General features: G+C 36.8%; 1 protein-coding gene across 5 annotated transcripts in view; it reads right to left on the reverse strand.

The window, feature by feature from the left end:
- Positions 1–238: 238 nt before the first annotated feature.
- The window catches only part of LOC121320663 (F-box-like/WD repeat-containing protein TBL1X), a 69440-nt gene continuing 52587 nt past the window's right edge, over positions 239–17091 (reverse strand). For 3 of the 5 annotated variants that reach the window (XM_041259206.1, XM_041259208.1, XM_041259209.1), the window contains 15 exons: positions 14946–15052; positions 11410–11555; positions 10529–10751; positions 9434–9487; positions 8467–8599; positions 7896–8037; positions 7330–7393; positions 7143–7240; positions 6833–6893; positions 4382–4503; positions 3832–3906; positions 3241–3368; positions 1933–2098; positions 1599–1700; positions 239–748 (listed from right to left, as the gene is read on the reverse strand). In XM_041259206.1, coding sequence (XP_041115140.1) covers positions 722–748; positions 1599–1700; positions 1933–2098; positions 3241–3368; positions 3832–3906; positions 4382–4503; positions 6833–6893; positions 7143–7240; positions 7330–7393; positions 7896–8037; positions 8467–8599; positions 9434–9487; positions 10529–10751; positions 11410–11555; positions 14946–15003 — 1599 coding nt within the window. In that variant the 5' untranslated portion in view covers positions 15004–15052 and the 3' untranslated portion in view covers positions 239–721. Of the gene's footprint in view, positions 749–1598; positions 1701–1932; positions 2099–3240; positions 3369–3831; positions 3907–4381; positions 4504–6832; positions 6894–7142; positions 7241–7329; positions 7394–7895; positions 8038–8466; positions 8600–9433; positions 9488–10528; positions 10752–11409; positions 11556–12552; positions 13271–14945; positions 15053–17091 lie in introns of those variants that run through there. The other 2 variants (XM_041259211.1, XM_041259210.1) reach the window with 2 other exon arrangements.

Here is a 17091-nt window from a genome sequence, read left to right on the forward strand (position 1 = left end):
AATACAGTTCACTTAAGTGCTCTAGAGATGTGAAGACTTAAAAGAAAAGCATAGAGAAGCAATCTATCAAAAGTTTTACACCCCCCCCCCCCCCCCCCCCCCCCCCCCCCCCCCCCCCCCCCCCCCCCCTCCCCCCCCACCCCCCATATTTTCCCCCCCCCCCCCCCCCCCCCCCCCCCCCCCCCCCCCCTTTTTAGAAACCCCCCCCCCCCTTTAAAAAAAAAAAAATGTTATCCATTCAAATCCCATGAGTGAAAAGCATTTCAGGATTCTACATGTTACCCCAGCTTCCATAAAAAAAAACAAAAAAAAACTGTTTAAGACAAAAAAAAAGGAGGGTTCTGATAGCATAGATGGTCTCATTTGATTCAATTCCTTTGGGAAATTGACTGTAGCCCAAACCTGAAAAAAATGGATCCTTGATAGGTGGGAAACACTTGTTTTTTTTTTCCTTTTGGTTTATCAATGGTTACTTTTTGGCACAACCTTCAGTCCTCAGCACAGTCCCCAGTCTTCTCAGGTATGATCAGTATCCCCCCCACATCCTTTGATTTTGAGTTTCACGACAAGCTCAATCCAATGGCCAGGGGAGTTGCTTGGTACTTTAATATGATTCACAGCAATGTTTTTCCAACAGTTCTGAAGCTGTCACAATACAACAGTGTGGTTCTCTCCACACATTCACGACGGTCCATTTTAAAAAAAACACACTGCCAGAACACTATTTTCGAAGGTCAAGAACACAGACCTAGAAATGCAGAAAAAAAACAAAAACAAAAACAACATTAGCAATAATTTGCATCAGTAAGAGGTAAACAAAGTTAGAAAATGTAATTTGATTTTTCAACAAGCTCTCAAGAAATGCAAGGTTTAAATCGTAAGTGTAAGACAACAGCATGTAGAGTGTTCTGTCGGCCATATTTTCAAAATGTTTACTCTAGTCTTTAACTTCTATTTTTTGAGAGGTAAAGCCTGTTAATTACAAAACTAGAACTCAAGAACACATTAAAGTAACCCAAGTTCTCTTATGCAAGGTGTGAGGTTCTCATTTTGTAACATTTACATATATTTTTTTATTTTGTTAAACAAAAGCAAAACAAAAAAACCCTCTATAAAAGGCTTGGTTTAAAAATCAGGATGGCTTCTGTTGAGACTTAGGTCCAATTAGGATAATCTAGATCAGGGGTCTCCAATCCTGGTCCAGGAGAGCCAGTGTCACTCCTAGTGTCCCCCCCCCCCCCCCCCACTGTACCCTAAACAACTTACTTTGACCAATTAAGTGCTTATTAAAAGTTTAACTGGTCCAATAAGGAATCTAAGGTACAGTTAGAACAAAAACCAGGAGGACCCCTGATCAAGACAAACGGAAACAAAGTTCAAAGCCTGTTAAAAGCTGATTGAGAAACAAATACGAGAACTTAGTATTGGAGCAACAGAACCCAGAACCACGATCAATGATTGCAAAGACAAAGACCAGCGAAGGGATGTCTAACATAACTGGAAACGTGAAGTTACTTAATCATTCAGGAAAGATAGCCAACAGGAAAGATAGTTATGAAATGAAGTTTGTTTTTACACTGACAGTCAAGCACACTTACTGATCCATCAGACGCACTGGCTCCAACCTTGTCACCCATGCTATTCCAGCAAACTTCAAAGATTCCACCAGTCCCTCTGTAGCTATGCACTAAAGATCCACTCTAAAAAGATTAACAAAATATATAATAATAATAATAATAATAATAATAATAATAATAATAATAATAATAATAATGTGGAAGCTGGCAGAACTGAAATTCAATCATATAAAATCGCTATTAACTTTTTTTTATTTTTTTAAAATCTATTATTCTGTTCTAAATTTCTCTTGTTTTCCTGCTGTGTTTTTTTATTAGTATATCTGCACTGATGATATCAATTCAAAATTCTTACCGTGGTGTTCCATATATGAACACACTTGTCGAAGGAGCCGCTGGCCAGGTATTTGCCATCAGGACTAAAGGCAACACTGTATACAGGTTCTTGGTGCTTGGTTAAAGTGTGAATACAGACTCCTCTTTCTACATCCCACAGACGAACAGTAGAGTCAAAAGAGGCACTGGTGAGAGAAGACAGACACAATCAAGAGTTTACAATCGTTAGGGCTAGGAGTTTGTCACAGAACATTTGGACATAAATCACGGAGCAGTCACGTCAATGCGTTCAAAATCACAGTGAAAATGACAGAGGGAGAATAAATTCATGGGGATAATAAAATAAATAAAATAACTGTCTTTAATTAAAGCATATTGCGGCGTTGGTGTGCACAGGTTCAGCAAAGAAGGGCGAGACGAGAAAATGAAATCTCAATGTGTTGCTTTTTTATTTGCTCTGCGAATGTGACTATCTAACAGTAGCATTTATAAACAATGAACTAAGCAGAAAATAAAGACGCAAACGGGAAAGGGTAAGCAGACGAGAAGCGTAACACACTGGGGGTGAGAAATACACATGAGGATCACACAAAGAGGGTGTGGGGCAGACAAGAGACATGTACATTAAATGAACTGCAACTGTACAACAATTAAACAACAAATGGAACAATCGTTTCAATTAAAAGAGAGAAAACTCTTCAATGTATGTCCCGCAGCAAATGCATAGCTAGCAAGATGTTGCTAAACTGCCGATATTCTTTCCTCTATAAATACCAAACTTGCAGCACAAATGGTCAACATAACAGGACAGATTCAGTATGGTCTTCACACCAAAATGAAAATTGCAAATTTGATATATATTATAAGGAAGCAGCACCCCAGTGAATATTTTAAAGAATACTTTCCATAACAATAAAGTTAACGGTTAAATATTTTTTTTACACTACTTGTATGAAAAAATAATAAAAAAATTAGAGAAAAGAAACAACAAAAAAATAAAAAATTGCTTAAAAGATTGCGTCACAAGTGTACTTAGACGTGCAAGTCATAAGATAACCCAAGGAAGACCGCGCACTGGAAGCAGTATGTGAGGATAAGCTACAAAAAAAAAAAAAAAAAAGTGTTAGTCAGAGCTAAAAATAGATGTTTTTCTTCAGGAAGTGTACCTGGAGAGCAGTGAAATACTCTGACAATGAAACACATATTTTATCATAAGATACACAATTAGCTGAAACTTAGTTAAGCTAAACATGTATTTCTGTGCAGCCACCCTTGTCTCCATGAGTATTACATGAGTCAGGTGCACGTGTTTTTTTTTTTACTGTACCTGGCTAGCATGATGTTGGAGTTAGGGTTGCTGGTGCCAGGGCCAGTTGGACTCCATTTAATTGTATAAATCTCTTTATTGTGGGCCTGGAGGTCATGTACACAATTATCTTGTTTCATGCTCCAGACCTAGAAGAAAAAAAAAAAGAACAGGAAAAAACCCAAAATATTAGTAGTTTCCAAAATTTCACAGCTTCTATAATTCCACCTCTATTAAAACAAATCACTAAGCCAAGTGGAGGAATGTTTATGAAAGTAAATATACAGTATTTATATTTTTAAATAATTGACTTTCACATATACATATAAATAAAATGAACCAGTGTATATTAAAATACGTACATCCTGATTCTGGCTTAAAAAATCAACCTCTAAAACAAGCCATTTTAAATGTTTAGATCAAAACGTGCAGTAGACATACAATATAGCTGTTAAATCCCTAGAAACAACTTTACCAGTAGCTGCTGCTGAAGCCCGTTTTTTTAACTGCAAGCTTTGTTCTCATCTTTTCTCACAGTAAGTAAAGCATTCCTGTCAGTCAATGGTGATGTCAGTTAATAATAAATGCAGGCCTCTAATTTGATATCCTCACCTTCAGTGTCATGTCATCCGAGCAGGATGCTAGCAGCATACCAGATGGATCCCATTTGATTGCATTAACTTCATTCTGAAACACAAGATTGGCACAGTTCAGGATGCTGAATCACTGCGTGTACAACACATGCAAGTCCATAATAATTCTTACATGGCAGTAAAAGCAGCCCATCATTTTATTCAAGAGATTTTTAGCAATTTTTTCATATACTACTTATACAATCAATTAGTGATTGCCACAGCCTTTATTTTGCAGTTCCCTATTTAGAGCTTCACCCAGAAACACAGGCTTTATTTGTGCATTGCTAGACTAAACCTCTGTTTGTGTTTCTTTTGTCAATGGCAATTATTACCAGTCCAATATTTTATAAGGAAATTAGTTGCCGATTGCACCCCTGCTTACTTGTCCTGCTCCCGGAAGGCTCAAGGAAACACTTAGATATTACTAAATCTTTTAGCAGAGTAGGTAGTCTGAAAACAGCAGTGGTGCTCTGAACAGCACGCGCTTGGGTATGACACAGTTAATTTGCACAAACTGTTATACTTACTGTGTGTCCTAGAAATGTTTTGACTGGGCGGTCACAGCCAAGCCGGCACACGTGAATACACATGTCAGTACTGCAGGAGGCAAAGGTAGTGTTGTTTTGCCAGTCCACATCCAGGGCAGGAGCTGTGAAGCAGAAATGTGCAAGTTTAAAAATTCTGGCGTCAACAGAGTTGAAAAGGTAAAGCCTTACATGCTGCTTCTCTAAATAAGCAGCACAGACAATGGCCAAAAAAGGAATCTCACAGCAGAGAATTAAGTAAACACGCAGTGCCTATAGAAAGTCTACACCATATTTACAAATGTTCACTTATTGTTGCCTTATAGCCTGGAATTAAAATGCATTACAATTATATATATATAAAAATAAAAACTGAAATAGCTTGGTTGGTGTCCACCTCCTAAATAGCAACCCTAAATTAGCTCAGGTGTAACCAAATCACTTTCAAAAGTGGCCTCCATCTTTGTTAAATTGTAGTGATTCACATGATTTCAGGATAAATTCAGCAGTTTCTGTAGGTTCCCTCTGTTGGGTAGTGCATTTCAAAGCAGAGACTCAACCATGAGCACCAAGGCACTTTCAAAAGAACTCCAGGACAAAGTTGTTGAAAGGCACAGATCAGGAGATGGGTATAAAAAAAATGTCAAAGGCCTTGAATATTCCTTGGAGCACGGTCAAGGCGATTATTAAGAAGGCCGATCAAGATCAGGATCCCTCCAAACTGGATGACCAAGCAAGAATGAGACTGATCAGAGAGGATAACAAGAGGCCAATGGCAACTTTGCAAGAGCTACAGGCTTTTATGGCCACGACTGGTCAAAGTGTGCAGGTGACAACAATATCCCAAGCACTCCAAGCCTGTACTACCAAGCCTGTACGGTAGGGTGCCAAGAAGGAAGCCATTACTCAAGAAAGCCCACCTTGAATCCCGTTTAAAGTATGCAAAAAAAAAACTCAGGAGATTCTGTAGCCATGTGGAAAAAAGTTTTGTGGTCCGACAAAACTAAAATGGAACTTTTTGGCCTAAATGCAAAACGCTGTTTGGCGCAAACCCAACACCACGCATCACCCAAAGAGCACATCCCTACTGTGAAGTATGGTGGTGTTATGGGGATGTTTCTCATCAGCAGGGACTGGGGCACTTGTCAGGATAGATGGGAAAATGAATGGAGCAAAGTACAGAGAAGTCCTTGAGGAAAACCTGCTGCCCTCTGCAAGAAAGCTGAAACTGGGACGGAAGTTCACCTTTCAGCATGAAAACAACCCAAAGCACAGAGCCAAAGCTACACTGGAGTGGCTAAGGAACAAAAAGGTAAATGTCCTTGAGTGGCCCAGTCAGAGCCCCGACCTAAATCAAATCAAAAATCTGTGGCATGACTTGAAGATTGCTGTCCATCAGTACTCCCCAAGAAACTTGACAGAGCTTGAACAGTTTTGTAAAGAATGATCAAATACTGGAAAATCTAGGTGTGCAAAGTTGGTAGAGACCTAACCCAACAGACTCATAGCTGTAACTGTGAGCAAAGGTGCTTCCACCAAGTATTAACTCAAGGAGGTGGAGACTAATCCAATTATGATCTTTCGAGTTTTGTATTTAATATATCATTTTTTTCTCAATAAAAAACTTTTTTCCCCTTAACAGTGTGGAGTATGATGTGTACATAAGTGGAAAAAAAATCCTCATTTAAATACATGAAACTCTGAGGTACTGACACAACAAAATGTGAAAAAAGTTCAAGGGGGTGCAGACTTTCTATCAGCACTGTAGCACTTGTAGTTCCAGGCGATTGCCAGTGCTTTGCCTATGAATATCCTCCCCATACGAACAGGCACCTAATATAGTGCTGTAAAACTATGAACTTATATGTAATGGACACATTTGAATGCTGTTGTGTGTGTAAATAACACTGCACAACAGAAAATGAAACAGAATCCACAAACATACAGCAGCACCAATAAAACTATTACCAAATAGAAGCAACATTGTGCATTTGTGGCATTTAATCATTGTTGATTATGTGCTTTAAATCTTAAGTCACAAATTAGACACTGTCCAGATATCAATTCTCCCAGTTATTTTTAATTTGGAACTTGGCAACACAAGCATTAAAACTGGGCAGTATATACTATATTTTCACCGTCAGGACTGATCCAATGCATCTGCCTATAACGTTAGTACAGCCAGTAATAACTTACACAGGATGCAAATTTCTTCACTGTTTACCCTGCAAATAGCCCTTCATCAGGCAACTGACAAAGAATATGCAGCAGTCAAAGGCTGAAGATTAAACACAATGGGCATTCTGATAGAATCACAGATGTTGGTGTCACTGCCTTCAAAGGCCTAATTTATCACTGTTATAAAATGTCTCCTCCCAACAATCTGCTTTTAAATCGAGGCTTGACAGCACCTCCCTTTCAACAATCTACTTTTTTCCCAGCACGGACACACACCTGAGTGGAATGGAAACTGCTGCTTTGCCTCGCCTGTGTGTGCATCCCAGATGATTGTTGTCTGTAGTTATTAAAAAAAAAATAAAAAGAAAGATAATATTGTCAGCAATGATGAAGCTTTTGACAAGGTTGCATATTCTCTGCAGAGTTCAATGGAAAATATTTACTTCCAGCCACTGCAAAATGTAACAAAAATACACTGCTGAATAAACTGAAAAAGTAGTGGGATTGTGTCGTAGGCTTTACATTAGACTAGGAGATGCATGTTTTTTCCTTCAGACATTTTTTATGTGGTTTCCCAAACACATACCTTATCCACACCTGCGCTGAGAATGCAATTTCCCTTTTTGTTCCACTTTAAAGCAAAAATAGGACCTTTATGTTGCCCCAAGGTGCTTGCAAGATTACCTGTTTAAAAAATAAAAATATGTACTGCATTGTTTGAAGTTTACATTAAGCTTTTGTGTTCCATGTACCTGCATCTATAACATTCTTACCGTCTTTAGTCCATATTCTCGCAAAGCCATCATATGACCCTGTCGCCAAAAGTGTTCCATCACTCTGTTGATTAGACAAAATACCAAGATGTAAATCTCTATCCAGAAAAAAGAGAGTACTTGTGAATGCTACTCAACTAAAGAAGTCAGCTGCTTAATCCAGTGACTTGGCAAATAGAGTGTTTACTGCAAAATGAAATACTTCAAACATATTCAAATATTGGCACAGCCTGTATTTCTCAGAATATTAAAAGGCAAAATATTTCTTGACATTTTACTAATTCCACTTATTCCAAGACAAATAAAATGACATTAACGTACAGATTTATGAAAGCAGAGATATCACTTCTGTTCTCATTCTATTACACCACTATTGCAGGTTTCCAGATTGTGTCAGTTAGCATCATGGGTTTTAACAGACCACTGAGTTAAGCGGTCCAGATAATCCAGACCTATTATTTCCATTACATTTAGTACATGCCTTAAAATGTTCATTGTTGCTGTTTTGGTTTCATAGCAATGCAACATGTTGAACGGGTAATAATTGACACAATGACTGTACTCACATTCCAGTCCAAGGATGTGACATCTTTATTGCTGGGGACATCCTGTCCTCCTTCTCGTATACAATGCCTCAGAACTAACTGAGTGGAGCCACTGTTTCCATTTTCATTCAAGTTCCATATCCTTGCAGTGGAGTCACCAGATCTAAACATTTAAACAACGCACACACTTAAACAGGTACGAACAAGCACGGATGAGTTTCACACCTACACACGAAGTCACATTTGAAATGCTTAGCAGTACCAAGGGGAGTGGCACACACATTTTATTACTTACATGTTTAAGTAATGAACCTGCCAAATCATCTGACATAGTAATTTTTTTATCTTTCTGTTTGTCTAAATTGCTAATGTAAGTGTGGACCTGAGATGGTGTTGAAAGTGCAAAAGATTTACCAACATATATAAACACCCCTATGGGGGATGCTTGATCACCGTCAAATCTTTATTGAAAAGAAAAGTAAACCAGAGTCAAACGTAAAACCACAGAGTCAGCTCTGAATCCCCACAGCCATTCCCCCGGCATTAGACAGCGACCCGTTAGTAAATCCATAGTGAAAGATAAAAGACTCACCCTGATGCCAAAAGATCGCTGACTGGGTTCCAGGCACAGATAAACACTTCCGATTCGTGGCCTCTGAGGACTGTAGCCTTGCTTGCTGGAATGTCCACGTCCCCATCAATCTCCATGGTCTCTGAATGATTATCTGCAACAAGAAATTGAGACATGTTGGCAAGGTTGCAGTAGTTTGTATTTAAAAAAAAAAAAAAAAAAAAAAAAGGGTGTCTCTTCTTTCGGATATATATATTTTTTGTATGCATTTTTTAACCTTAACTTCTCGTCAGTGGTACAAATTGAGCTCACACAAAAGGCAGAATGGGTAGCAATTGTTAAAAAAAAAAATTAAATAAATTGACACAAAACATTGACCAAACACAGTTTAGAACTTCTGGAATGATTTTCAGTATTTCGATTCTGCATATTTTGTAGTAAGCATCACTTGCTTGCTATTGTATACAAAAATACATATTTTTATTGCACTGGTAACTTAGCAAATACACAAACAATAAACAAATATAAATAATGAAATGAACAACGTGATACAATAAAAGCCAGCTGGTACCAGACAAAAAAAGCAAAAAAAAAAAACAAAACACACGTCTAAAAATGGGTACAGTTGAAAAAGTAATAATTACAAAAATGAAATAAAATATGATAGCCCTCCAATCTTACCAGCGCCCCCCACTCCACCCTTAGCCTGTGTCTCCGTGTCCTATCACATACAGTGATTGAAATTTACATACAAAAACGTAGACACATGGTTTGATGCTTTTATCATTCTGAAATTATAACTAAATTTGCAGTTTGAATAAATACAAAGAAATAATGATTTTATAAAATATATATATTCTCAGCAATATTGTTTTTCTCTGCCAGTACAAGCCTGTGTTGGTACTGTGTTATTGCACATATGAAAGGTGTATCATTTCTGCAACCCACGGAAGGTGGAATGGGGTGCAAATACACCCCAAAAAATTACCATGTGCAGTTTGAAGAAGGATTCCTCCCATTTCCCAAGTCGGACAGGGATGTTCTTGATATAAAAATAAAAGGTAAAAAATAAAGTTTTATCACATGTACGGGTATCCCGTGATCTTCAAAGAATCATGAGATGTGTTCATTTTAAACTCACTGGGGTGCATTTGTGCACCTTGATGCTGACAAAGGGTTAAAACACAAGCACATGAAATACCAAAAAATTATGAAGGCAGTAAAGGGTTAAATTAATGGAACATTTACTTCTCTTGTACACTAAACTACAATACCTTAACTTTAGGGAATGTAGCTTATCTCTAAAAAAGGTAAGGTTCCATGAAGTCTAAGTGAGATTTCATGATGTCAAAGTGCATAAACCATCTGTACTGTGGAATTATTAAATAAATCAAAATAAATACAAAGGTTAGATCATTTTAACTGATTTGCAAGTCTTGCACAAATTTTTAAACTATGCACACACTTCAGATAAAGCAGATAGAAACTGTGGTTTTGTTTGTATTATAACAGCATCAAGGGACACAAGCCCTTTACAGCATTCTTGCTACCTTATCCACTGCTGCTGTCTCCTGTGTGCCGTTATTCGTATGTCCCGAGTTAATTAGTGAACAGAGTACCATTCAAAGAGAATCTTTAGTTTTCCTTGTGAATGTTGTTTTGATTTGTGACTGTCAAATACATTAATAACCACTTTTGTTCCAATTCTCAATATAACCACTTGCATATCAAAACAATGTATGTTCTAACAGCACTTGATGTGGTATGGCATGCAAACATGAACTAAATTTATAAAGTTATTAAAAACCGTGTTGCTTTCTGGCACGCTGATTATTACAGAAAAGATGGCGAAGACTTAACAGAAGATAAAAGGTATAATATTTAATTCCTACAATACGAATGTAAACACGTATTACAGCAACTGTTTTGTTTAGGGCAACTGTACACAAATATGTGAATGATTCTTTCAGTTTGTACATTCAGTATAATCAAAACTCAAATCTGATGTATTAAATACCATTTCCAGTGCAGTTTACAAACCAAACACACACATACTTAACTATGCGTATGAAGTAGAACTTACTTATTGCATGTGCCCCATTCTCCTCTCCGTTTACAGTAGCCTCTCCGTTCTTTGGTGTGTTTTGCTGGGCAGCCGCTGAAGCCACTGCCGCGGCTGCCACTGCAGCCTGCTGCTGGGCTAGCTTCTCTCTGAACACCTGCTGTCGAGTCTGTACAGCATCGGGCATCACCGCGTCTATTAGAGAAAGTGATTCGATCGGCCTGCCATCGAACACTGTGCCGTCCTGGATTAGAAAAGTTACAAAAATATCTAATCAGTATGGCTGCCAAGGTAGCGGTTTTAAAAAGGAGCCCCCCAAAACCACGCTGTGCTTCCTGTAAGCATGCTTTTTGTTTGCCATCTTAAGTTTGAATTGAATATCTATTTGTTGAACATCCGTTTTAACTAGTTATCTTTTTAAGGCCCCTTGATATATAATGTGCTACAGAATAAATTATACTGTACTTATTCCTCCCTGAACTAACCACAAAAACCTTTAGGAGTTCATTCATTTTGCGGTTTAAAAACGTATTTTTAAAAATAGAACAGGATTAAATTTGATTTTGTTGTTAATTCGAGTATTTTATTTACATCAAAATAAACCATTCTGACACGCTGTTGAAGTTCAGGATAATTAAGAATTATTTGTCTGTTTTTTATATTCCTTAGATCAAGGGTTTCATAACATGTGATATAACGTGATTTCATATATATATATATATATATATATATATATATATATATATATATATATATATATATATATATATATATATATATATATATCAGTTGTCAGTCAGTTTATTTTGCACTTGAGAATACCGATGCCTTGGATGCAAGTAACACAAGAGAGGCAGCAGCTTTCCCCCTCAATCACGATCACACTCCAGTACTGTGTTTACCTCGTTGATGCTGATTTCAGCTTCCACATACTGTAAGCCTTTCTGAAGAATGGAAATAAGGGCAGCAGGTGGCACTAAAGTCCCATTGATGTTAGACTGGCTAATGTGGCTTTCAATACCAAAGGTGAATGCTGAATGGGAGAAGCCTGGAAACAAAAACAAAAAATATATATTCTAATGACGTTTCAAACGTAATCTCGAAAGCTATTAATAACCCAACTGTAGCTGTCTGCTTTAAAATATTTTTTGCATAATTCAAACCGCATTTGGAACAAAAGCTCAGTTTCCTAAGATGGATGATTCATCAGATGTAAATGTCATATTGACGCTGTTGGAAATTGCTTTTCAGAGTGACATTGTAACGCAGGGATTTCAGGGGGTGGGATATACAGTCCCGGATGTTAAAAATACTACGTTTGAGAAAAGTTAATAAACCGGGTTATCAAAACAGAACCGGTTCAAGTCAAAGCCTTAGCTCCTGTTTGTTTTTGAGTTTGCTGCTTTAAAGACATGCTTCAGAGCAGCAGTTGGCCACTTAGTGACTCTCTCATTATTGACATACTTACATACTTTCCACATGTGCAAACACCAAGCATATAACTCAAAATTCAGAGGCATCCAGTTTCCACAAATCAGCACATACCTGAAAAGGATTCCGCAACCTATTCACCCCGAAGAGGACATCCGGTAAAAAAATGCATGCAAAGCATAGCTCTTCATTTTCCGATTCTTTTCATAGTTTTGAATTGGTATTAAATTTCCCTCTGCACAGACAAGACTCCACCACTAGTAAGCAGGCTCACGAAACACCAGTAGTATTAACAGACAAATGCACCAAACATGCAAATTGGTGCCGACTGTCTTATCTGTGATCATTTTCTCTGGTTTACTTAACTGTTGCTTTGTACACAAAAAGGTATTCTATTAACATTTCAAATGTCAAACTGAAATGTTAAACAGTTTACAACAGAAAACAAAGATAGTGCTTTTCAAAGTACGTAAGACATAGCCGAGCTTACAATATATCCAAAACAAAAAGTGAAGGTGAAATTGCAAACAAAGATTTAAAAAGATTCAGTGTTAAAACAAAACAAAACAAAAACCAGTAACATTCATTCATATTAGAAAATCCAAGATGCTAACCTTAAGCACGATGGCCAAGTCTGAAGAACTCAGCCAGGACTAATGAGCTGATGTGACCACATTGAACGAGGGGGTAATTCCCTTTGTAGAACAGCCAGTGATCTACAGCATAGCCATAGTTTACAGTGGAATGTGTCTTAAAAGGAACTACTGGGAAAGAACAGAATAATAAAAGATATAGGAGGCTGGTTTAGGGCAGCACACACTTGAAATGATTAAGGTGGGTAGATTTTGTCAGTACCCTCTCCATTGTAAAAAGTGTTTGCCAAAACCTGAAACGCAAACCTCAACTGTCTACACCTCAAGGTAAGAGATAACTGGACAAAGAGGTGCCTTTTGAGTAATGAGATGAAAATGAAACAGGCAGATCTGTGTTTGGCAGAAACATATATACTCCCCTCAATGAACCCAATAGAGCTAATTACCTCATTAACTATTCATTTGTCAACAGTTTTTTTATTCATGTAGTAGTAGTTGTAGTAGTATGTACAACCCCAATAATATAATATATGAATCCTAAAACACCACCAAAAAGCAGAAGAATCTCCAGTCACCATCACATCAAGCTGCTTTTGCAGAATATAACTGTGGATAAACACAAGGCAATTCATGGAAGCAGAAGAGTGGAATTTATTTCAAACTTTAGTTTGTGTGAATCATACAGATCCTGTGGCTCTAAATTGAGACACAAAAAACAGACACAAAAGGACTAAGAAGATCCTTGGATCACAACAAGCTGCCTGGTAAATAAGAGCTCGATTTGTGCTCTAAATAATTCCATGTGTCGGGGTGGGGGGGTTGTAAGCGGTCCAGGTCAGGGGAAGTCACACACAGTATTAGGAGTAAGATGTGTGCTTTTCACTATTCAGGATTCATAGCAGACAAGGCATGTCCAGTTTGCAATTTTTTTTTTTTTTTTAAAAAAGCAATCAAATACAGTTTTGCTACAAATCTATAATTACTTTCTACTGTGACTTATTACTGAAATAAACCACAGAACAGGTTCACTTGACATAAGAGTTAGATTAGACAACTAGTTAGCATGTATTTATTAACTCCTTTCATAAAACATAAATACAAAAATCCTGCAAGACTTGCAACTTTTGCTTTTTTTTTTTTTTTTTTTTTTTTTTTTTTTTTTTTTTTTTTAAACCAGTGATGTAAAGAGCCAATGCATAAAAAAATAATAAATAAAAAATAACAACAAAAGGTCAAAGCAGTATATAAAGAGCAGAGGGCAAAGTTTCCCCAGGGATTGTCCACAACGACACACCAAATCAAACGGCCATCTGTGATGTGGTATTTGTATTTTAAAAATGTATTTCATGTTCTTTAAAATCACATGTGCAGAGAAGACACAGTGCAGAGAAGATCTGCTGTAATGGCACTGGGACAAACTTTTATTTAATTCAGCCCAGACATAAATGTATGGCCAGCGATACTGATCAAACTATTTACTGCATGGAATCAAACAGCCAGTGAGTAACCAAGAATTGTGTAACAGAGCTTGTTACCTCAAAATAGGCTCCAAAGTATTTTATTTGATTTTAAAATTAACACAAGTGTCTATCATTTCCACTGCAAATTATGGATGGATGTGGGCAATTTTCCAACTATGGGGGGGAGGGGGGATCTAAAAATGTGCTCGCTTTGGTTCCTATGTCTAAACTGAAATGCCTACTTTCACAGCAGCTACAGTCCCCACTACAGATGTTTTGCTGAATGAACAAACAGTCCCAGGGACTGGTGTTCATTCATCTAATAGTATACATAAAGTAGCTGTAACTGTGGTTTTCTGTTTAGGTATTTTGCTGTTATATTTCTAAATGTCTCTAACACACTAAGCCACCCACACACTCGCTTTCCTGGGGAGTCTGAATCCAAGCACTGATAACAGAAGTGAGAGAACTTTCCAGTTCTACTTGCCCAACTGCAGTGTAGTCAGTAATCATTCAGGATGATATTGCACATTATAGACTAAAATAAATAAATAAACTAGAATAAAAGAAAGTCATTTACAATGATACAGAGCAAAACCTATTATATGACAACACCACCACCACCTCTTCTACTTTAAGGACTTCAATCAATCAAGATTTCCTACAGCTTTACCTTTCCACACTAAGCTGATGTCTGGGTTGAAGTTTCCGTGCCAACGTCAGCAATTACTTACAGAACATTAACAAGGACACACTCAGTGGAACTGCACTGCTGAAACCACAGTACAATATGATTTTCATAGCCTCAAGTATGCTTGGTGGTCTTTGGAGTGGTTTACATTATTTACAAATCACTGGTCTGAGTGCATTTCTTTCTCTTGTACATTTGTTGTTGAGCCTTTGTACAGCCAGTCAATATGTTAAATGTGTTTAATCTTGAAAATCATTTCTTACCAGATTCCTGGAGATATCGATATACCAAGAAGTTCACTTCGTCACTGGTTATACTCATCTTAGCCTCACCTCAAATTATGAGGTTTTTAAAAAGGGTGTTCCACAATCTGTATTTAAAAAAAAAAAAAAAAAAAAAGAAAAAAAAAAAGCTTATATGATGTATATTTGACTTGCATATTTTATATCTCCCAATGAATGGCCATTTTCAGCAACTTAACAGAAAGTGGAAAATACCTGCTGCAACAATACATTTTAAACAAATAAGTACAAATAAATAAAATTAAAATCAGTAGTTTTCTCAAGAGAAACAAAGTATCTTAAAGTTATTCCATTTTTGTTGCCAGGTGTTCAGGTTTATTTTTTTACCCCCCTTTGTCTTGCAGATAGAAATTGCACGTTGTATGGGCTTTCTGTGCCAAGATACAGTAGGTAAGGTGTCAAACGATTCGACAGGTGTAAGACACAGGATTTTGGATTTGTATAAATCATGGCTTAAAAGGAATCAAAAAAGATAGTTGAATTAAGAAATACTAAAATAATGTATAAAGTTTGTTCAGTATTTCTAAATTCAGCACTGCTGAATGTTGAACAATTATGCAGAATCGATGCAACAGAATTTTTGCATAAATATCTAGTAACTAGAATACATTCTGCATGTGGCAAACCTATTCATTTATAGCACTGTCAACCATTTGTGATAACACACCAACAATAATAAATTATCCTTTTGTAAAATAACACATGTATTTCAAAGCCCATTTGACATGACTCACAAACAAATGTATTTACGTGGGTAAACAGATATGAGACAGAACAGCGTATTTATCAGAATTCTATATTACAGGGTAACAGCGTTACACTGTCAGTTTTGATTGAACACATCCTTTATTAGGGTTAACAAAACTGTGCAAAAATATTTCAGCAGAATTCTAGTTTATTTATTTTTTTAGGCAGTACAACATAGATTAATTCTAATGTAATCCAGCACTCTTTTGCTATTAGTTAGCCTTGACCTCTCACGATTCAATACCAGCCTGACTGCTTTAAGATGAATTTAATAGGAGCACTTGAGACTACCGAACGTGACAGTAAAAACAAATGCTAATACACCACCCACTTGATACATCGCGGGTGTCGGGGTCCAATAAAAATCTCCTATATAATCGAGGGCCACGATACAGTTAGAGACCCATAGAAAAACAAATAAATACTGTACAAATCACTCCATCGTTTTATCAGGAGTGTTAGGGTCCAATCAATATATGTCCTCTACGCAACCCGCTTTTTCTCATTTTTTGTATAAAATGCAAGGTCTGTCCAATAACAATACTTACTCAAAATTAGTGCGGTCAATTCATACTGCAAACAGTTTCATTCAAATACAGTAGAGTCAATTATCCAAACTAATTAGGACTGATACTAGTTTGCATAATCGGTTTGTATGGATAATCGATCAGGTTTTAACAACTACTGTACCTTTAAAGTTAACACACACAAGTACTTAGTACATAAGTACCTACTGATAACATAGAGCTAGTAACCTATTCTATCACAGTAAGCAGACAACATTACAAAGCTTTACAAATCGTTACATTAATGCAATTCAGTAAAACTTTACAGTTAAGGTAATGAAATACTGAAATTAAACGTACCATATACCAAAACTTTGAAAAGAATACAATGCAGTACAACTTGACACATTACAGAAATTCAAGAATCATTAAAACTTCAAAAATTCAGTAAAATGTTTCTATACGTTGATACTTGCTATTAAGGCATTGTAATAACGTGCAATTGAGATTAATAAAATACAAGTTTTTAGCTGCTCAATAACAGACAGGCTCTCCTGCTCTTACTGACACAATAAAATAAAAATCAAGAATGAGGTCACTGTTTTAATTTGCTTAATTGCAATTACAATTTAAAAGCACACGGTGCGATATCAAATGTTTTAATGGTCTGAATAATTCTGTAACTTTCCTTTGACTCAGTCTGCTTTTTTTGGCAAGTAAATTTTGTAGCCATTTTAGCAGCAGAAGCGGAGTGTGTAATACATCACAGTACAGCTGATAAATGATCGGATAATTAACTCTTTACTGTACAATACTGAAAATACTATCAACGGAAAATCCACTGGAAAATAAAT

Source organism: Polyodon spathula, chromosome 9 (genome assembly GCF_017654505.1).
Source record: "Polyodon spathula isolate WHYD16114869_AA chromosome 9, ASM1765450v1, whole genome shotgun sequence".
NCBI classification, from domain to species: Eukaryota; Metazoa; Chordata; class Actinopteri; order Acipenseriformes; family Polyodontidae; genus Polyodon; species Polyodon spathula.